Source organism: Siphateles boraxobius, unplaced genomic scaffold, assembly GCF_051911475.1.
Source record: "Siphateles boraxobius isolate OS27281-9 unplaced genomic scaffold, OSU_SipBor_1 1, whole genome shotgun sequence".
Taxonomy (NCBI): Eukaryota; Metazoa; Chordata; class Actinopteri; order Cypriniformes; family Leuciscidae; genus Siphateles; species Siphateles boraxobius.
The window spans coordinates 16,062,213-16,085,035 of NW_027508699.1; the positions used below are offsets into that span (position 1 = coordinate 16,062,213).

General features: G+C 41.8%; 1 protein-coding gene across 1 annotated transcript in view; it reads left to right on the forward strand.

The window, feature by feature from the left end:
• Positions 1–22,823, forward strand: part of atr (ATR checkpoint kinase) — a 34,271-nt gene that overhangs the window by 9,540 nt on the left and 1,908 nt on the right. The window contains exons 17-42 of the mRNA XM_077225125.1: positions 135–230; positions 928–1,058; positions 1,360–1,503; positions 8,763–8,856; positions 8,990–9,115; positions 9,432–9,638; positions 9,790–9,903; positions 13,066–13,181; positions 13,275–13,395; positions 13,485–13,622; positions 13,773–13,986; positions 14,921–15,093; positions 15,520–15,684; positions 17,357–17,448; positions 17,536–17,627; positions 17,711–17,888; positions 17,987–18,175; positions 18,497–18,656; positions 18,764–18,943; positions 19,020–19,162; positions 19,274–19,371; positions 20,702–20,934; positions 21,019–21,153; positions 21,337–21,537; positions 21,654–21,797; positions 21,876–22,026. Coding sequence (XP_077081240.1) covers positions 135–230; positions 928–1,058; positions 1,360–1,503; positions 8,763–8,856; positions 8,990–9,115; positions 9,432–9,638; positions 9,790–9,903; positions 13,066–13,181; positions 13,275–13,395; positions 13,485–13,622; positions 13,773–13,986; positions 14,921–15,093; positions 15,520–15,684; positions 17,357–17,448; positions 17,536–17,627; positions 17,711–17,888; positions 17,987–18,175; positions 18,497–18,656; positions 18,764–18,943; positions 19,020–19,162; positions 19,274–19,371; positions 20,702–20,934; positions 21,019–21,153; positions 21,337–21,537; positions 21,654–21,797; positions 21,876–22,026 — 3,835 coding nt within the window. The remainder of the gene's footprint in view (positions 1–134; positions 231–927; positions 1,059–1,359; positions 1,504–8,762; positions 8,857–8,989; positions 9,116–9,431; positions 9,639–9,789; positions 9,904–13,065; positions 13,182–13,274; positions 13,396–13,484; positions 13,623–13,772; positions 13,987–14,920; positions 15,094–15,519; positions 15,685–17,356; positions 17,449–17,535; positions 17,628–17,710; positions 17,889–17,986; positions 18,176–18,496; positions 18,657–18,763; positions 18,944–19,019; positions 19,163–19,273; positions 19,372–20,701; positions 20,935–21,018; positions 21,154–21,336; positions 21,538–21,653; positions 21,798–21,875; positions 22,027–22,823) is intronic.

Sequence of the window (22,823 nt, forward strand, 5' to 3'; positions counted from 1 at the left end):
TCTAGCACATCGTCCATAAACTGATTCATGTGCCTGTTGTTTTACAGAATTGGATGCATTGGAGTTTGTTGTCAGCCTTCTAATATAGTCATTGTTCTGTAAAAAATGCTATCTGTCACTGTATGTCTGTGTAGGCCGATTATCTGCAGCCCAAGCTCCTTGGCATCCTGGCTTTCTTCAACATGCAACTGCTTAGCTCTAGCGCTGGAGAGAAGGAAAAAAAGAAAATGGTAGGTGTTCGATTCGTTTTAACAAACTTTAAAGCTGTTTTGTCTGGTTTCAATGCTAAATGTGGACTTTCAGTAGCGAAATCCTGCAGTAGAGAAAACGTGACGCATAAACCTCATAGCTAATCTGTGACGGATCAGAATATAATTAAAGGGGTCATGAATTGTGAAATCAAATTTTCCTTGATCTTTTGACAGTTAAGAGGTCATTTTACTATAAAAATATCCTGCAAGTTTCAGAACTCAAAACTTCCTTGTTAGTCCAAAAACAGCTTTTATTGAAACCAAGCTCCCTGTTTGGTTTCGGATTTTGTCTCAGTATGAGGTCATAGTTTGACGAAAGACCACCTCTGCAGAAGATGAACGTCTACTTCTATATCATCGCCTCTTTAGCCCCACCCACCAATTTGCGCATGTAGTGTAGTAGTAAATACGAGACAGACGCAAACACAGGATTACTCCAGCAGAGATTTTCCCTGAGGATTACAAGATGTTTTGCAGTGCCGAGTTGTGGAATCCCGTCCTTGTAATCCTAAACATTAAAAAGCGTGGATGAATTTGACTGTTAATGAAGTTCCAGCTAGACCCCATCAGTAAGACACTATTCGTTTGTTTGTAATAGAGCAAGCTATTTGTTTGTAATAGCAAGATAGTTCTATCCCCATTATGTCAGTATATTTATGACCTTTTTTCCTCTCAGGCTCTGAACAGTTTAATGGCCCTGATGAAGCTGATGGGTCCAAAGCACATCAGCTCAGTCCGAGTGAAGATGATGACCACACTGAGAACTGGCCTGAGGTACAAGGACGACTTCCCAGAGCTCTGCTGCAGGTGTGTTTCTCGTTTGGATTGGTCTGAGTGAGTGCATTGAAGAGGATGTGCAGATTCTGAAGAGCATCAGAAGTTCTATCTGCATGACAGTGCTGACGACAAGAATCAGATGGTCTTTAATTAGTGTGCCGTGAGCTCAGCTGGATGCCTGGTTTGCATTTTTATATTTTTAACAACGGTTAAGCTCAACACTAACCATCTGTATCTAATATGCAATCAGTTTAGAGGATGAAATCGTAATTGCACTTTGCTCACAAAATAACAAGGATATGGGCTTTATTGTTATCTTGCTGGTTTACAGGACGTGGGATTGTTTCGTGCGCTGTCTTGACCCGTCTTATCTGGGTCCGCTTCTGAGTCATGTAATCGTCGCTCTGTTACCTCTCATCTCCATCCAGTCTAAAGAGACAGCGGTGATCATGCACTACCTCATAGTGGAGAACAGGTGTGTGGTGTTCCTGCTTTCTCTTGTTTTGTTGAAGGCCAGATTTGGTTCTCTTACGAGAGTATCTCTCGTACTGCGTAATATCTTACGCTATGGGGAAAACCTCTTTTCCACGAGATATTGAAGCCAAAAATTATCCTTTAATTTTGATTAATGTAAAACGCTGTGCGGCAGCGTGCAGACATAGGCAAGACGGCTCGCGCGCCTATTGGCTGCCCTGCGGCCACAGCAGCAAGCCTATCGAGAGAGGCCCTGCGTGACGTGACGTCCAATGGGGGTACTTCGCGCCCATTTCGTCGCGTCCCGCCAGAATAGGCGTGGCCTTGGCCTATAAATACGCTCGACAGGCTGATACAAACTGATTTTCAACTCTTCAGCGAAGCACTACTGCATCGCTGGATCCGGAGTGAGAAGCCGCGCCGTCTGATTGTAAGCCTTCTGCGGGACGAGCCTTCGAGCCTGAAGTCGCTGGCCTGCACCTCGCCGCCTTCAGCCGCCGTACCTGCTACGCTTTCCGGCGTTCATATCCTTTTCACTGCTGAGTGTGTGTTCGCCGCTGCGACTCACACTCTATCTCTGTTTTCTATCTGTTCTAAAAGAGCAAGCGTCTTTTTAAAGATGCAAAGATCCTGCGGCTCGTGCCGAGCCACACTCAGCGACGGGGACCGTCATGTCATCTGCGCTTCCTGCCTGGGTGAGGATCATGCGGCTCTCGCTCTCGTCGAAGGCGGATGCCCTCATTGCGAGCTAATGCCTATGGTGACTCTGAGGACTCGCCTGGCATCCTTCTCAGAGCCTGCACTTCAACCCGCTGCGACGCCGCGCCGTAAAAAGCGCCGCGCTCAGCGCGTTCCCGAGCCCTCTCCTGCCCGCCTAAGCTCGCCGGTTCGCCCGCTAGCTTCGCCGGCATCGCTCGAGTCACTCACCGATGGACAGCGGCCGCCGTCTGCCACCGCTTCCGCCATTGAGATCGACGAAACAGCCGAGGCTTGTTCTATCCTGGCGTCGGACAGCGAAGATTGGGCGAGCTCTGTGGACCTCCCCTCCGCTGTTCGCGAGCCTTCCGGGAAAAGAGCGGGCATTGAGTCTGAGTTGATGCGTCTGCTCTCTCAAGCCGTCGACAACCTCGGCCTCGACTGGGAGGCGCCCGCGCAACCCCCGCGCAACCGACTGGATGGATGTTTCCTCAAGAAGGACCACGCCCCATCACAGTCCAGACCCGCGCCTTTTCTTCCTGAGCTTCACGAAGAAGTCGCGAGGTCTTGGAACGCCCCCTTCTCGGCCAGAATGCGTACATCTGTCTCTGCTGCATTCTCCACTGTAGACGGTGCGAAAGACAGGGGGTACCTTTCTCTTCCTCCTGTGGAAGCAGCGGTAGCATCACATCTCTGCCCGCCCTCTGCTGGACGGCGAGCACAGACGGTGTTGCCATCTAAAGCCTGCCGAGTGACGTCAGCCATGCACGGTCGCGCTTACACCGCCGCCGGGCAAGCTGTGTCGGCGCTACACACAATGGCCATCCTGCAGATCTTCCAGGCCGACCTTCTCCGAAAAATGGACGAGGAAGGCGTGGGATCGATCAGCGTTGCGGATTTAAGGAGCGCTACAGACCTGGCTCTTCGCGCCGCTAAATCTGCTGCACAGGCCGTTGGGCGGAACATGGCCTCTCTCACCGTGGCTGAGAGACACCTATGGCTAACGCTGTCTGAAATGACGGATTCGGAACGCTCTGTGTTTCTCGACGCGCCCATTTCGCCAGTGGGCCTCTTCGGATCTGCCGTCAAAGATTTCGCGGACAGATTCCAGGAGGTTCAGAAGACATCGCAGGCTATGAAGCACTTCCTCCCGAAGCGCTCTAGCTCCGCAGCAGGTCGCTCGAAACAGCCGTCTGCCCGCAGCTCACAGCCACAGCCTGCACCACCCGCCGCCGCTTCTCAGCGCCGCCAGGCCCGAGAACAGAGACCGCGCTCTCGCTCTGCTGGACGCCGCCCCCCTCAGCGCGGGCCCCGGCCGAGGATTGAGATCAAGCCCGAGGTCTCAAAGCCTTCCTAGCCATCCTAGGAAAGCGACGGTGTTCAAATCTCGCTGCGGCCGGATTTTCACCGAAACATTTCGCTCGTCCAGTTCCATGCGATGTGACTGTTCCAGTGTATTTAGCAGTCAACAAGTCGGTTCATTTGCCCGCTTGCCTGCACACAACAGCCGTTTTTACGGCTACCCAGATAAATCCAATAAAGAGTGTATTTTCTGGTGTCCCGGCCATAGCCGATGGTGTTATGAGTGTTGTAAGAATGCCCACGTCACAGTGCCCATTCCCACACACAGACACAGCCCGCCACAGTTCAGGGCTAGCACAAATAAAATCGACTCATGTCGATTGTGCAAACGTAGTGAATGTGCCCACGACACAGTGCCCACAAACACTACACAGTGCGTGTCCCACGGTTTCTGTAAAAACGAAACCAACACATATTCAGTCAGCGCAAGCCGACGGTGTTTTCAGTGCAGTAAATGTGCCCGCTGTCCCGCGCTCACATTCACTCACAGACACGCTGAACCCTACGGGGCTTGTCCCGCTCGTTCTCTCTCCACAATGTGTCATAGAGAAAGCGAGTGCGAACAGCCTGCCCGCCGTGATCGGCGCGCCCCCCGCCTCGCGCACTCTAAACGCAGTGTTCATGTCTCAGCACACCGAAGCTCTGCAGCCGCCGCTGTGCCGCGGCCAGAGCCCGGATATCATTCTGCCTCTAGCTATCCACGCGAATGCATGGGCAATGCTTCCCGGGGTATCAGAATGGGTGTTGAACACTATAAAGAGAGGCTATTCGCTACAGTTCGCTCGACGTCCCCGCCGTTGCACGGCGCGTGTCGAAACCACGGTGGACAACGAAGTATCTCATCTACTTCGAACCGAAATAGCGAAACTACTGAGCAAAGGGGCCATAGAACCTTTATCTCAGGCTCAGAGCGAAGGGGGTGTATACAGCAGATATTTTCTGGTACCAAAAAAAGACGGGGGTCTCAGACCCATTCTAGATCTGCGACAATTGAACAAAGCGCTTCTGAAACGCAAGTTCAAAATGCTGACAACCAGCAAAATCCTCGCGCACGTGCGCCAGGGAGACTGGTTCATGTCAATAGATCTGAAAGACGCCTATTTCCAAATACAGATTGCGTCACGTCACAGGCGATTCTTGAGATTCGCCTTCGAGGGCCAGGCATATCAATACACAGTCCTACCGTTCGTTCTGTCTCCAGCACCCCGTATATTCACGAAGTGCATGGACGCGGCTCTCGCACCCCTGAGACTTCAGGGCATGCGAGTTTTGAACTACTTGGACGACTGGTTGATTCTAGCTCGATCACGATCAGAGCTCATAGAACACAAGACCGCATTACTCGAGCATCTCGAGAATTTGGGTCTCACAGTCAATTGGGCGAAGAGTTCGCTGTCTCCCAGCCAGGAAATCTCCTTCCTGGGAACAGTGATGGACTCCCTGTCTATGACAGCACGTCTGTCGCCGGAGCGAGGACTGAACATTCAGCGCGCCGTGAAATCCTTCCGCCGCGGCTCTATAGTCCAGCTCAAACGGTTTCAGAAAATGCTGGGCCTTATGGCCTCAGCATCTTCAGTACTTCAGCTGGGCCTGCTTCGCATGCGCCCACTGCAGTTATGGCTGAAAGCACGAGTTCCGCCCGGGGCTTGGGCCGCTGGTCGGTTTCGCCTCAGGGTCGACAGGAAATGCGTCTCGGCTCTGAAACCTTGGAAAAAAGCCGACTGGTACCAGTCAGGCGTGAGTCTGGGGACTCCCTCGAGTGTGATGGTGGTGTCCACGGACGCCTCCACCTCGGGGTGGGGAGCACTGCTCGAGGGCAGACCGTTCTTTGGCCAGTGGTCAGAACGGGAGAAGCTCCTACACATAAACTGTCTAGAAATGCTGGCAGTAGACAACGCGCTAAGGCGTTTTTGTCCCCAGATAAAAGGCCGCCACGTCTTAGTCCGGTCGGACAACATGTCAGTGGTGGCATACATAAATCACCAGGGCGGCACCAGGTCCCGAAGCCTTTACAGGCTGACGAAACGCCTCCTGGGCTGGGCTCAGCACAACCTGCTTTCACTGAAAGCAGCGCATGTGCCTGGTCACCTGAATCTGGGACCAGACAGACTGTCCAGAAACAATGTCCCAGCAGGGGAATGGTCACTGCACCCGCAGACGATCCAACTGCTGTGGGAGACATTCGGCAGAGCGCAGGTGGACCTGTTCGCGTCCCAGGAAAACGCTCACTGTCCGGACTTTTTCTCCAAGAGCAGGGACGCGCTGGCCCACGTATGGCCCCGACGCCCCCTCTATGCTTTTCCCCCCGTCTCGCTCCTGCCCCAAGTGCTGGAACGAATCAGGGAAAATGGATGCCCAGTGCTGCTCGTGGCTCCGCTATGGACGAACCAAACCTGGTTCCCAGTCCTGATGCAGCTGGCCAGCACTGCCCCGTGGCCGATACCGGTGAGGAGAGACCTCCTCTCTCAGGCAAAGGGCTCGATTTGGCATCCTCGCCCGGAGTTATGGTCCCTACATGTGTGGGCCATCAACGGGTACCCGCTAACCTCCCGGAGGGAGTGTTAAACACGATCACGCAGGCTAGGGCCCCGTCTACTAGACGGCTCTACTCCTCGAAATGGTCAGTGTTCTCTACCTGGTGTCAAGCTCAGGGCTTTACACCCGTAGACTGCGGGGTTACGGAAGTGCTCTCCTTCCTTCAGGAGCTGCTGGATAAGGGTAGAACCCCGTCCACGCTCAAAGTATACGTGGCGGCCATAGCGGCGTTTGCAAAACCGACGTCTGGCCAGTCACTGGGGAAGAACGACCTTGTCGTGCGATTCCTCAGGGGAGCGCGGAGGCTGAATCCTTCCAGACCTCCCTCAGTCCCTATGTGGGACCTTTCTACGGTTCTGGAAGCCCTGAAAGGTGCCCCATTCGAGCCAATCCATTTGTCAGACATGAAGCACCTGTCTTTCAAAACGGTATTTCTTGTGGCTCTTGCTTCAATGAAGCGCGTGGGGGACTTGCAAGCGCTTTCAGTAAGCGCGTCCTGTATTGAGTTTGGGCCTAATGACTCAAAAGTCATACTCAAACCAAGGCACGGGTACGTGCCAAAATCCCTCAACACACCGTTCAGGGCCCAGGTTATTTCCCTGTGCGCCCTCCCGGTGAACAATGAGGAAGCGGATGCTAATCTCCTTTGCCCCGTCAGGGTGCTGAGAGCTTATGTGTCCCGCTCGTCTGTCTTCAGGCAGACCGAGCAGCTCTTTGTTTTGTTTGGCGGACGCTCCAAGGGACTGGCCGCATCAAAACAGAGCCTATCCAGATGGATAGTCGATGCCATAGCGCTGGCTTACACTTCTAAGGGCCTGCAGTGTCCTTTGGGTGTCAGAGCGCACTCCACGAGAGGCGTGGCCTCTTCGTGGGCGTGGTCTAGTGGGATTTCCTTGCATGATATCTGTATGGCGGCAGGCTGGGCCTCGCCGTCTACATTTATAAGGTTCTATAACCTAGAAGTTCCCGCCTTACAGGCCAAGCTGCTGTCGGTCTAGAATTCAGTACTATCTGTCCCGCTGCGCCGGCGCAAAATGCTGAGTTTTGATTGAGTATCACTCACTGATCGATGGAACACTTCCATGGGTGTTGAATAGCCCGTATTTTTGCCCAGTTCAGGCTGAACGCGTTCACCCTGTCTGCGGGATATATTGTTGACATAACTAGCTCCTATGGGATGCTATTACGTGGGGAATGATGCTGGTAGCCTCTCTTCTCCGACTCTCTGTGAGTCTACGGTGATTATGCACTATATGAGCCCCGGGCTACTGCCCTTGGGACTTTGGTGTCGGATCCCAGTACGCACGGCGTCTTACATTGTGTTCCCCATAGCGTAAGATATTACGCAGTACGAGAGATACTCTCGTAAGAGAACGTACTCGGTTACTAACGTAACCTCGGTTCTCTCTAGAGAGGGAACGAGTACTGCGTATCTTGCCGTGCATACAACAGCGCTGGTTCGCTTCAACGTTGAAAACCAGTTTGTATCAGCCTGTCGAGCGTATTTATAGGCCAAGGCCACGCCTATTCTGGCGGGACGCGACGAAATGGGCGCGAAGTACCCCCATTGGACGTCACGTCACGCAGGGCCTCTCTCGATAGGCTTGCTGCTGTGGCCGCAGGGCAGCCAATAGGCGCGCGAGCCGTCTTGCCTATGTCTGCACGCTGCCGCACAGCGTTTTACATTAATCAAAATTAAAGGATAATTTTTGGCTTCAATATCTCGTGGAAAAGAGGTTTTCCCCATAGCGTAAGATATTACGCAGTACTCGTTCCCTCTCTAGAGAGAACCGAGGTTACGTTAGTAACCGAGTACGTTTTATTTCTCTAAAGGTTTTTGGATAATTTTATAGATTAAATAGTAATGTTGATTATTAATGTGTTGACATTGACAACATACTAATTAAGGGGAAAGTGTTTACTTTTTGCAGGACTAGCGTCACCAAATGGAATTTTAAAAATGATTTTCAATCAGGTTTCCCAAACATTCTGTAAAACCTAACAAATGTCTAATAACTAATACTATAAACTAATACTTTGTAGTATTCAACAGTTTGTTGAACTTAATTGTAAAAATTTTGTAATCTGTACTATCTGCGTACTAGTCTTTGTTACTCAGAAAAGGGATAATTAATCCAAAAATGAGAATTCTGTCATCATATACCCACTCTCAAATTGTTCCAACCCTGTCTGAATTTCTTACTTCTGATGAACACAAAAGATGATGTTTTGAAGAATGTCGGATGGACCCCATTGACTTCCATTGTAAATTACTATACAAGTCAATGGGGCCTATCAACTGTTTGATTACTGACATTCTTCAAAACATCTTTCATCTTCTTTTACAAACAAAAGTTATCTATGTAAAAAATAGTACTTGCAATTTTTAAGTAAATTGGTTTCCTCAAGTTTTCTAAGTGACGTCAACTACTTATTGCAATTTACAGATCTCCCCTCCTCCTTCATTGGTCGGACATACAGATAGTCCCGCCTCAAACTCACGCTATTGGCCAAATTTGTTAGCTTGTTATAGTTTTCTCTGCATGTTAGATTAGAGCAATTATTTTAACATTGAAAAATTACGCTGTAACACTAAAGTATAATTTTAATGTATTTGTATTTTGTTTTTTTGGGTAAAATCCTTTCTTCACAATCTTTTCATCTCAGGGAGGAAGTACAAGACTTTCTTCATGAAATCTACTTCCTTCCTGACCATCCAGAACTGAAAAACATTCACAAGGTCCTTCAAGATTACCGTAAGGTAAAACCTAAACAAACCAATCACATCAAAGTATAAATAACAGTTAAAATCGTGCTACACGTTGTGACTTGATTTCAGTCAAATAAAATTATTTCCATAATGATGGTTGTGATGCACTATTCTTCAACAACAGCAAACCTCAAAGAGCACCGACATGCAGACAGCACTGCAGCTCTCCATGCGGGCGATCCAGCATGAGAATGTTGATGTACGCATCCATGCGCTCACCAGCCTGAAGGAGATGATATACAAGAACCAGGTCAGACTCACTCTTAAGAAATTAGAGAGCATTGCCAGCTTGGATGCAAAGACATCACAATGCCATACATCTTATTACCTATAAACCATATCAGCATAGTATGTACAGTTAGTAAAATTATAATATTTTGTGTAAGTACAGTATAAGAGTCTGTACATCAATAATTATTCACTAGATTCAGTATTATATACATGCAACATAAATTTTGTAAATACAATAAGGGATTGTAACCATATTATTAGAAACCAGGATTCAAATGCAATAGGGGCCTGAAAGGTTGAAGACCCCTGATCTACATATATTTTTTGTTCTACAGGATGCTCTATTAAAACATGTCTTGGACAGTGAGATGGTAGAGCCGGTGATCTCTCAGTTAGTGACAGTGTTGCTCCGGGGCTGCCAGGACGTCAACCCTGAAGTCAGGCTTTTGTGTGGGGAATGCCTGGGGGAGTTAGGAGCCATTGATCCTGGTCGGCTTGACTTTTCACCTGCTGACACTCAGGGAACTGGATCAACATTTGTGGTAAGACATTCCTCAGACAGTTCTGTTTTTTGTTGCTATGTATATGTATCAAGCAGAATCTTGAAGATCATGTTTTAAGTGTGTAGCTTTTGCATTTTATGTATTCCAAGTGTTATGCACAGAATTAAGAGAGTGTCTTTTTGCTTTTTAGAGTGGGATCGATGATCCAAATTTTGCCTATGAACTACTGACAGAGCTGACCAGAGCCTTTCTGGCCTATGCAGATGATGTGAGAGCTCAGGATGCTGCGGCGTACGCCATGCAGGTATGAACTGGGCCAAAGATACTGTACCCTGGGACTTTGATATTGTCCCTTTATAGTGTGTTTTATAAAATACCATATGGTGTTAATCACATCACCAAATACTTAAATACCTTATATTTTTGCCCCCGGTTTTACAGACAAGTTTTAAGCCTAGTCCCAGACTAAATGCATTATTGAGCTGTTTTAACTGAAAAACACTTGTACTGACATATCCTAAAATATGTAATGTGCATTTTTAGTTTGTAAAGTTTTTATCGAGCATTTATATATCTTATACAATTTTCAATCAGCAATACAAAAGTGGCTCAACATTTTTTATATTATTTTACATATAAACCAGGGGTCTCCAACCTTTTTTCATTTGAGAGCTACTTTTTAAAAAATATAGTGGCCGAGAGCTACTCATGTAGGCTAATACAATACTTAAATCTCTTAAATAATGTCTCATAACTCTCATATTAACAACTATCTAAACTGTTTTAGACTTAAAAGAGTTTTTGTAGGTCTATATATGTCACCCTTAAATGTCAGAGAAAAGAATAGAATCAGAGATTAATTTTTTTAAAGAAAATTGTACTTTGCATATTATACTATAAAAACACATAATTATAGTTGATTTTATAGTGCATCTTAACTAGAGATGAAATGGCCTGAAAATTTCATTTCATGATTATAGTGACCAAAATGATCACGGTTATCACAGAATCCTGTTCAAAAAGTACTAATACTACACAATAAAATCCATTCACCAAGGTTTATGTCGAAAACCAGACAAATAACAAATATAATTAGAATTCATTTGCACTTTTTGTTTACATAAACAAAATAACAACATTAAAAATAATGGTTAGATTTTAAAGGAGTGTCTTGCGTCATGTTATCTACTAACATGTAGCCTAAACGTTCAAATAAAGTTTTGACAAAAAAAGATTTATAAAAAGCTCGCATATTTCAGCCTTTAAATCATTTTTATGAAAAGAATGAGTCAAAAAAGATAAATTACTGATGTTCACAATGCACATTAGCTTATCTTTCATTATTAATAGTAAAATTCGGTCCGATTTTCCCGTGGCGTCTGTCATTGCTATGCAACCATGCACTGCGCTCTCCACAATGACAAAGAAGTTTTAGTAGCTAATGGATTTTTCATCTTGCTGCGCATGGAAAAAATGAGTGCGTCGCTTCAATTATGAGCTTCCTACATTTGAAATAACGAACTTGAGCGCGCAAAAGATGCGATATGTGAACGCCCCCTTGGTGAGCTACCTCCAATCAGGCCATGAGCTACTGGTAGCTCGCGAGCAACGTGTTGGAGATCCCTGCCATGGACCATTGGCAACCGCAATGCGTGCTCCACAGATGAGGCATACAGCTTTATCTTTAACATTAGTGAAGAGGAATTCTGTCTCCCACTCCTCGTTAAAATAATAAGTCTTCATTTTTGCATGACCTGCATCGTCAGCCATAATTAATCTTTTTTTTATTTTTTATAGTTCAATTTATCTTATGTATAAATTTATCGGTCTGCCCGCGACCGCCTCAACTCACTGAAGTTACGTTACGTTTTTTTTTTAAACGTGCTCGACGTGCATATTCTAAATATTTTTAATTATTTTATTATTTTATTATGTTTTAATGGTATATGAAATGTTACCATTAGTTATTTTCTCATTTTATGCCATCATCATAAATAATAATAAAAAAAAACTAAATGAAAGACAATTCAGGCTATTTTTAGAACGTGCTCGGCGGGCGACTCAGAGACTCCATGCGGGCTACCAGGTGCCCGCGGGCACCATGTTGGAGACCACTGATATAAACCAAAACAAAAGTAAAAAACAAACAGACAAAACGGAAGTAGAATACAGTTTTGTAGCAGGAAGAACAATAGTAATTTATACAAAAAAAATGAAAATAAATATTTATAGAGATACTGATTGCAAGAAGTCTATAAAGGGTTGCCAAATCTTATAGAAACTTGAGGGATTGTCCTTCAACAGATATCTAATTTTTTCCAAATGTAAGGTATTTGACATATCCCAAAGCCACATTTTGTCAGTGGGTTTGACTGGCCCTTTCCATGACATCAAAAGTAACTTTTTTGCAGTAATGAGAGAGTAGGAAATGAACCGCTGCTGGGCTGAAGTCAGATTTCTGAAAGACTGTGAAATGCCCAGGATAATCATCAACGGTTCCGGTGATAATGTAGTCTTAAAGTAATGTGCATTTTTAAGGCACATTTGTAAAAGCCACTTAAGTGTCCTAGTTGAACTAAGGCCTAATCCTGGGTTTATGAAATCGTGCCTAAGACTTTTTGTTTACACTTAAACTTTTTTTCATATTTTAGTCTTGACTAAAACATGCCCTAGATATTGATTGAACATGATTTGATTCTTTATTATTGTTCTTTATAGATATTTTGCCCTTTAATCTGTTTGAAAAATTAGTTTACTTTTTTGTGTATTTTTTTGAATGTTCAGTTATTTTTGTCATAAGAAAAAAGGATATAAACCTGTTTAGAGGACAACACTTACGTTTTGTACCTTAATTCAATACTGTGCCAAAAGCTTGAGCAATTATCGTGATATGCAAATTTGATACCTTCCCATGTCTACTTGGGATTTACATTTAGAACTGCATTGGGATTTTTAAAAGTATTTAACAAGGAGATTTTTAGTCAGGTTTTGCATATTAGCTTAAAATAGGTAGAAAGAAACTAAGGTTGAAACCATAATTATTTTTTGTCATTGGCGATAACCTATTAAACTTTTGTACTATTTTGTTAGAATAAATAAAAATAAAAATTAAAACATTAAAACTAAAAACTTTAAATGGTACAAGTTAATTTATGCATCACAACATTATAATGTTTTGAAAATTATTTCATTTTGAGTACTGAATTCAAGCTGTATTATTAAATGATTAGTTTTTAAAAAATATCTTAAAATTATTATATTAAGTGAGCATTAGATGATGGCAAATCTAAATGTAAAAATAGGTTAAATAAGCTTGTATAATAACATTTACAGATATCGACTGATATATAAAAGACCTCAAATATCGGCCGAGAACCATTTTGGTACTGATATCTTGTGTATCACTAGTAGAAACTTTCAGGTTGTAGATTTTAGGGTAGCTAAACTCTGTAAACTTCTGTTTCAGGAGCTGCTATCATTATTTGAATGTCGGGAGGGCAGGACTGATTCACCAGGTCGCCGTCTATGGAGAAGATTCCCTGAGCAGGTTCAGGAAATACTGGAGCCACATCTCAATACCAGGTTTGACATGATCATTTTGCATGACATGTTGTCAGCTGCTTTTATTATCTTTATTCAGTGTGCATTAAAATGACTTGTTTTAATCATCTGAAGGTATAAGAGCTCTCAGAAGGTGGTGAACTGGTCGAAGTTGAAAAAGCCAATATATCTCAGCAGCCGCGGAAGCAAATTCTCTGACTGGTCTGCAACCTGGGCAGGATATCTCATCAGTAAAGTAAGTTCACATCTACTTGTTTTCCTGTGCTACCAAACATCACATATATGCATAAGGCTAATTCTCCCTCATCTTTTCATGCGTTTTAGGTTAGACATGAGCTTGCTGGCAAAGTGTTCAACTGCTGTAGTTTCATCATAAAGCATGATTACAAAGTGACCATCTACCTACTGCCCCACATTTTGGTCTATGTGCTGATTGGATGCACTCAGGAGGAGCAGCGAGAGGTACAAATTCAAACTCTGTAGAAAAAGGACATGCTATTGATTTTTGATAGGAAACGGTCCATGTAGTTTTTCTCTGTAAAGTTTAGTAAAGAAACTATAATATTGCAAGTGAAAAAGGCTCTAAATAGTGCGTCTGTTTGTGTCCTGTAGGTGAATGAAGAGATCATGGCAGTCCTGAAGGAGGGTGACCCGCGGTTATTGCGACTGCAGGATAATGCCTCCAGTCTGAGTCAGCTCAGCACACAAACAGTCTTCTCCATGCTCGACCATCTCACTCAGTGGTCCCGCCACAAACTACAGAGCCTGAGTACCAACAAGAGGTCAGGAAAACATGGCAGAGAGCAGCCGCAGGCACAGGCGACAGGTGACTAACAAAACAAAGTTCTGATTTCAGTTTATAAAAGCTGATGCTCATTTATTATCAACATCTTGACATTATTAGGAATGATAATAGGCCATTTGTCTTTTTGTTCTTTTTTTTTATCTTTATTTACAAATTCTCGTTGAACATGAATTAATTTTTAAGTCGGCATCAATACCATCTCAAAAATACACACCACTAATCTGAGTAAAATCATTACATTATGCCATTAATTCTTTTCCTTATTAAATCTTGCAAACAAACATTAAACAAGGAAATGGCAATGCTGTGCAAGTTACATATTTCAAGGTTTGAGGTCAGTAAGGAAAGAAAGAGAGAAGTAACAAAAATACAGTAACAGCATGTTTTTAAAATATTATTACAATCTGTATTTTATTATATTTTAAAATATAATAAAATACAGATTGTAATAATATTTTGGAGTAATGAAATTCATTTCAGCATCATTACTCCAGTCTTCAGTGTCACATGATCACATGATCATTCTAATATGCTGATCTGCAGCTCAAGAAACATTTCAAACAGTTGTGATGACTAATATTTTTGTAGAAACTGTGATGCATTCTATTCAGGATTCTTTGAAGAATACAATGTTTAAAGCAACAGAATTTGTTTTGAAAAATATTTTTTTATATCTTTATTGTCAGTTCTGATCAATTTTATGTGTCCTTGCTGAATAAAAAGTATTATAAACAGGGCTTTCTTAAATATTTTAAATGTTTTTCATAATTGAAAAGTCAAGAGACATGTTGTCACCATATTTTGAGAATAACCCAGGTGAATTCTGTAGATCTGAAATAGTATAAATTTCAGTTTTGAAGTTAGTTCATCGTGTACAATCCTATGCATTAATGTAAATAAAATGTTTTTGCTTTGCTTCTAGAAAATAATTCTGAATCTTTCTTTGTCGTCTTAGGCCCAGAGAGCAGTGAGTATCAAAGCGTAGTAGCGTTCCTCAACAGCATTCCTCAGGATGTTCTGGCCAAGGCATCCTTCCGCTCCAGAGCCTACACACGGGCTGTCATGCACTTTGAGTCCTTCATCCGGGAGAAGAAGCAGAACATTCAGGACCATCTTTCATTCTTACAGGTCTTACAAGTCTACAGATTTTTGCACGAGTTGTTATGGTTACTTACTAAAATAAATAACTGTAAAATATTGATATTAAGTCAAAATTACTTTATAATGAAAGAAAAAAATTGACTGGTGAAGTGAGGTGGAGACATGAAACTTGCACTAATGTTCAGAAGTTTGAGGTCAGTCAGATTTTTTAAATGTTTTGTCTCTTAAGCTCACCAAGGCTGCATTTATTTCCATTTATATTAAAACAGTAAAAACAGTAACCATGTATTCCAGAGAGTCATTTAATGAAATGAAAATGCAGTTCTTTAAAACCTAAATGGGGTTAGAAGATATTCAGAGAGTATTTTCATAATGTTTATTCATTATTTACTCATTATTCTTGTCAATAAATCAGATCATTTCTTAAGCTATCTGTTATAACCTGTCTTCTAGACTATGTATGCGGCCATGCATGAGCCAGATGGTGTGAGGGGTGTGAATGATCTGAGGAAGGAGGAGCCGTCATTGAGAGAGCAGATCCTGGAGCATGAGAGCATTGGACTTCTGCGTGAATCCACTGCTTGCTACGACAGAGCCATCCAACTCGAGCCAGACCAGGTCAGCACCACACACACTCTTATTCTTATAAACACATGGCAAATGTAGAGATGTGTGTGCTTTGGCAGGGCTTGATTCTTAGTAAAAAACAGAAAAAACAAGTAACACATTAAGAAACTTTAGGGGTGAAATGAATAATTATTTAACTATGGAAGTAATTATAGGCAGTGTTGGAGAAAGTTACTTATAAATTTAACTGTTTGTGTTAATTTTAATGGAAAGTAATGCATTACATTACTATTGCGTTACTTTTTCTCATCTGGACGGGGTTTGCTTGTTTGTTTTTTGTTAAATAAATAAATAAAAAGTTATATTTTTGTCAAATGCCCTTTCACACCTAAAGTGAAATGAATTAGCCTCAGGATGAAGGAAATGTCTGTACTGCCGGGGGCCATTGTGGATTGCAGAAGAATAGGAAACAGGAGAAGATCGATTAACACTCTTATTAGTATGGTTAAATTAGAGCATGGAAGGTCAGCAGCAAAGACATTGGTTAAAAAAGTGAGATTATTTAACATATTTAATTATTGGATATTTGTGTAATAATCTGATTTTGCATTTCAATGTTTTTATTCATTTTAATACTGAATCTGTTTTTGTACATGTGAGATGAGTAAATCCATGCCCACATTTAGTCTAGAACTACAATAAGCATCATGTTTACACAGCGCACACAAAACTCCTCTGCACTTACTCACTATTTGGGGACAGGAGAGGTGTCAGTCAATACATGGGAAAACAAAATAACTTGCATTACTTATTTGAAAAGTAATATTTTGTAGTAAATTTAAAAAAGTAGTGTGTTACTTTGCTAGTTACTAGAAAAAAGTTATCCGATTTCGTTACTCGCGTTACTTGTAATGCGTTACCCCCAAAACTGTCTATAGGCATACTTTAAACCCTGTCTATATGCAGTATAATATACTCACCAGTGGCGGCTGCTGGTCTTTCAAAGAGAGGAAGCTGTTTTAATGAATGAATGAACAAACAATCTAAAAAATATATATATTAAACTCGACGGAGGAAATGTGGGAATTCGGTTAAACTGGAACAAGGAATGTGGTGTATAATTTTGTGAAATTTATGATGAAAATTGGTTCGCAATTTCGCCAAGCAAATACCAAGAAATAGGTTGCAGTAGTTTGTCTTTCGACTACACTTACAAAATCCACGACGGGATTGAGCTCGAATAGCGTCAGCGTCAGCGACTTTTTATAGTACAAAATCGCTGTCAATCAAAAGGAGATGCAGTCTTTCGACAGACCCTCCAATCATCACGCAGAAGCCCGGAGTCCAGCCCCGGTACATAATCGCAGCATTTATCCAATGACCGTCTAGTTTCGAAGCACTAAGTCAACCGAGCTGCTATATGTAGCAGTTTCTGAATGAACTGGTCTTTGAGATGAACGTTTTCTAACGCATTTTTAGTCAATAAAATGTTAACACAATAGTACATATTTGACCATTAATTTTTTAACATTATAGGGGAAGCCGAGCTTCCCTTGCAGTCTTAAAGAAATCCCCACTGATACACATAAGAATTATCGTGCCAGAACTAGTAAAATATATATTGAACAATATGTGTATTAAATAATCTTAGTCTTTACTTTCTTATTTTTAGTATTTTTGTAACTGATACTTTTCCCTCTCACTTTCTTATCTTTGTATGCAGCTCGTCCATTATCATGGGGTTATGAACTCTATGTTGGGCCTTGGTCAACTCTCTACAGTAATAACCCAGGTCAATGGAGTTCTTGCAAGCAGGTAGGTGTACTGATGTAAACTCAGTCCTCTGGGGTTCACACAGCCCCAGGTTTTGTGTTTTAAACTAACATTATTTCCTTTAAAAAGGCCACGTTGGAAGTCCGATCTAAATGCTTACCGGGTCGAGGCTGCATGGAAACTGTCAAAGTGGGACTTAGTTGAGGACTATCTTGCCTCTGGTAAATGATTTTGCTGTTTCTAGAAACATAGCAATGTTTGTCAGATTGAAGAAGCATTACTTTTTGTCATTTCTGTTTTATAGATTGTAAGTCCAGCACATGGGGTGTCAGACTTGGCCAAATGTTGCTGGCTGCGAAGAAGCAAGATTCAGAGGCATTGTATGAAAAGCTTAAAATATCCAGGAAAGAGCAGGTTGTCCCTTTATCAGCTGCCAGTTTTGAGTGTGGTACCTATCAGAGAGGATATGAGTACATAGTCAGGTAATCCGATGGTTGACAGTTTCAGAAAAATAAAAACGTAACATTTACAATACAAATACAATGTGTTCAAATGCATTTTCAAATGGGTTGTGTCTTAGGCTGCACATGTTGTGTGAGTTGGAACATTCCTTCAGTGAGCTGCAGAAGGAAAGCACAGAAGCTGGAAGATCCAAGAAGCCTGAGCCCAAACTCAACTGGGATGCCCGCCTACTCATGACCCAAAACTCATTCAGAGCCAAGGAACCCATCCTGGCTCTGCGGAGAGCTCTTCTCAGTCTCAGCAAGGGGTATGAGCACATATTACTCGTACTACATATTTCAGTGCAAAATGTTTCGCCTCCCTTTTGGAAAGTCAAGTAATTAGCTCATTTCTGATAATGATGCTGAAACTTCAGCTTTGCTTTCACAGGAATACATTATTTTCAAATAAATACCGTCTTAGTGAGCATAAGAGACTTTCAAAAACATGTAAAAAAAAAAACATGATCACTTTTGACCAGTAGTGTAGGTTTCAAAAGACATGACCATGAGTTTCGGGTGAACTGTTTAGTTTGAGGGGATATATATATATATGAGATATAAGAGTGATGATGACGACTTCTTTGCAGGTCTTCGTGTGAGGAGCAGGTTGGCGAGTGCTGGCTGCAGAGCGCTCGTGTAGCCAGAAGAGCTGGCCATCACCAGACGGCCTTCAACGCCCTGCTCAATGCTGAGAACTCTCACCTCTCTGAACTCTTCATCGAGAAAGCCAAATGGCTCTGGTCTAAGGTTTAGCAGCTCAGCTTAATGTTGTTTATGCCAATGAAGATCTGTTTGATGGGAGTCTTACTCCATCATTGAAATTGTAGTTATAATGAAAGTTGTTGTTGTTACAGGGTGATGTGCATCAGGCTCTGATAGTCCTGCAGAAAGGTGTGCAGCAGTGTTTTCCTGATGACCAGCCACTCACAGACCCCAAGAGAATCCAGATAAAAGGGAATGCCATGCTGCTGGTGGGCAGATACATGGAGGAGACGGCCAACTTTGAGAGCAATGCTATCATGAAAACCTATAAGGTATTTCAGTCAATCACATTCATGGACAAATGCAACAGAAATCAGATTTATCAGTCAATGTTTCTCTTTCATGCAGGATGTCACTTATCTGTTGCCAGAATGGGAGGATGGGAACTTCTACCTTGCCAAATACTACGACAAGGTTATGCCTATGGTCACTGACAACAAACTGGAAAGACAGGGCAACCTCATTCGTTATATTGTCACTTATTTTGGAAAGTAAGATGTTTTCTATTGGTAATCCTCCTGTAGGGCTTTCATTCAGCAGTTCTGAATGAAATGTTTGAATGTGTGAAAGTCAGATGCAGTAATGCTGTGCTCTCTTCATAGAGCCCTGCAGTTTGGCAATCAGTATATCTATCAAGCCATGCCCAGAATGCTTACCTTATGGCTGGACTATGGAGCCAAAGTTTTTGAGTTCGAAAAAGGTAAAGCACAAAAATGGCTGAGATGATCTTGCAGATTCATATGCATTGATCTTATTCATATTTTAAATTCATATTTGTGTTGGACAGTAATTGATTTAAAATGCTAAAAAAATTGAAAGAATTGCAATTTGGTAAAATGTTTGGTATTACTATTTTACAGTGTCATTGTTACTTGTGGTTACTGTAGTAATAACTAAATTATGTATAATTACATACAATCAACCCTAAACCACACCTTCATCGGAACCCTATAGTAATTACAGGTAGTTAATTAATATTACTCAGTACTTAAATGTACATTGTTACACAGACACCTTAAAATAAAGTGTAACCAAATTTTAAAATATATATTGTGTACAATATTACACAACTGAATAATAATAGTAACAATAATAATTAAACATTTTAATATTATTATTTTGTTTGTTTTTTATCTACATACATTACAGAAAGTATAAAAAAAAATGTTAAAGGGGTCATGACATGAATTTTTAATTGTATTTTAATATGTTCCTTGAGATACACTTATGTCAATAAGGTTTTATGCACACAAAAACAAAATATTTCACGCGAGTTAGTGTTTTGAATACATTATCCATATAAAATAGTAATTTACAGACAAAGCATTATGAAATAATTTACTTACGGGTTCTTTGCGAAATCTCTTGTTTACAAAACAAAATGCTCTGAACAAACATATAATCCTCTGATGCGATCCGGACACCATTAAAATAAACCATACACTTATTTCCGATGCTGGGATCCTTCTGAAGTCTGTTCATAGACGCAAATGAGCCGTTTAAACTAGATGCATCAAAGCGAACGTTCTTTCACTCTTCCATTTGTCCTATTGTCGGCAGACTCAAGTGCGTGGAGGATGTCAGAAACTGAATGCGCATCTGTATACTGTATGCAGTGTATTCAATGTCAGTGATTATAGGGAAATGTCAGCCGTTAAGCAACTAATGCCCGTGGGCGGGGCCTATGGTGAGATGATGTATAAACTATTCATCGATGTCTTGCTCTGGAGGCAGTCATATGCATATAGATTCGCCCATGTTACATCACAGATCCCGCAACATCAAAATGAGCTGTTTTTGGAGCTTGATTAAATATATACTTTGTTTGTAATGAGGATGCTTTAAGCTGTGAAACTTGTATGTTTCAAAGACCTCTTAAAAGTCAAAAGATCAAGGCAAATTTGATTTCTCAGGTCGTGGCCCCAGTTTGCAGTCCAATTCAAAATGCTTTTGAATCAAAATTGATTGACTAACAAACCAAATATTCACTGCTCTAATTAAAACAATGCTGCTTGCTCCGTCTTTTTCAGCTGGCCGCTCTGACAGAGTCCAGATGCGGGCTGAACTTACTAAAATCAATTCCGTCATCAGCGAACACACTAGCAACCTCTTGCCTTACCAGTTCCTCACAGCTTTTTCACAGCTCATCTCCCGAATCTGCCACTCCAACAACGAGGTCTTCGCTGTGCTGATGGAGATTGTTGCCAAAGTCTTCTTAGCTTACCCACAACAAGCTATGTGGATGATGACTGCTGTGTCAAAGGTCAGACACCTCAGCCACATCTATGACTATAAATGTCTTTTCACAGGTATTAATTGTTCATATGCTTTTTAACATGTATTTTAGTCCTCCTATCCGACTCGAATGAACAGATGCAAGGAGATCCTGAAGAAGGCCATCAGTCTGAATAACTCGTTTGGGAAATTTATCGGAGATGCCAACAGACTGACTGACAAACTGGTGGAGCTCGGGAATAAACCAGTAGGACAAGACTGTACCACTAGCGAAAAAATAATATTTTAAATTCCAAGAAAACCGCTTTTATGCATTTATTAGTATTTAATAACTTCCCCTTCACAATTCATTTTTTATAATCAATTGGTTCTTGAAATAGTCTTGAATATTATGGATGCAGTTATAAACTGTTTTTGTTTAATTGTGTAGGTGGATGGAAACAGCAGCACCCTCAGCATGAGTATACACTTCAAAATGCTGAAGAAACTGGTGGAAGAGCCCACTTTCAGTCAGATCCTCATCCCCCTGCAGTCTGTCCTTATACCCACCCTGCCCTCCACTGGAGGAGCCAACCCAAAACACGATGCCTTTCCAGGGCACTGGGTCTACCTCGCCGGCTTCGATGACACCGTCAGTCCCTCCTGTTTCACCATTCCCCGGTTTTTTGGGCACATGATGCATCACATTCACTCTCATTTTAAAAGATGAATTATTCATGATACCATTATATGTTTCATTTCAAAAAGGTGGAGATCTTGGCATCCTTGCAGAAGCCTAAAAAGATCTCGCTCAAAGGCTCGGATGGAAAGTTCTACACCATGATGTGCAAACCCAAAGATGACCTGAGGAAAGACTGCAGGCTGATGGAGTTCAACTGTCTCATTAATAAGGTAGTAGCATAGTGCTGTTCACTAAATACCGCAGTTCCCCGAGAACTTGCATAATAAAAATGCGCCGTTGTTTGTTAGTCTTTGAGGAAAGATGCAGAGTCTAGACGGAGGGATCTGCGCATTCGAACATACGCCGTCATCCCTCTGAATGAAGAGTGCGGCATAATAGAGTGGGTCAACAACACAGCGGGTTTACGCCACATCCTCACAAAGCTGTATAAAGAGAAAGGTGTGCTGATTTCATAGCATCTACTGATATACAGTGTTTAATGGAATAATGTCATGTGTTGCATAGTATAACTTGACAGTGATTTAACACTAATCCATAACGGATTGTACATTTGTTACATGACTTCTTTTTAACATTTTGTTATTTCATATTTAATTACAACTTTTTAATATTTGTGGTCAGTAACTAACAGAAAGCTTGTCATTATCATAAAATAAACACTGTATCATTCTCAAGTGCTTTATTTTGGATAATGACCAGCTCACAGTACATTCTCCTGCTAATTACATGGCTACTCGCCAAATAAATTAATATAAAGTACATAAGTTTGGGGCCAGTAAGATTTTTTTTTTTTAAAGAAATTAATACCTTTATATATAGGTATTACAAAAGGTTTCTATTTCAAAATAAATGCTGTTCTTTTGAATTTTCTGTTCATTAAAGAATCCTGGAAAAAATGTATTTTGTTTCTTGAGCAGCAAATCAGCTTATTTAAATGATTTCTGAAGGATCATGTTACACTGAAGACTGGAGTAATGATGCTGAAAATTCAGCTTTGCATCACAGGAATAAATTACATTTTAAAATATATGGGGAAAATTAGCTATTTTAAATTGTATGAATATTTCACAATATTACTATTTTTACTGTATCTGATCAAATAAAGTATCCTTGGTGAGCATAAAATACTTCTTTCTTAAAGAAAAAAATACTGACCCCAATCTTTTGAACAGTATTGGACTGTATATGGACATGAAATATTGAATAACCAATCAGAATCAATTTTAGATGTGTAA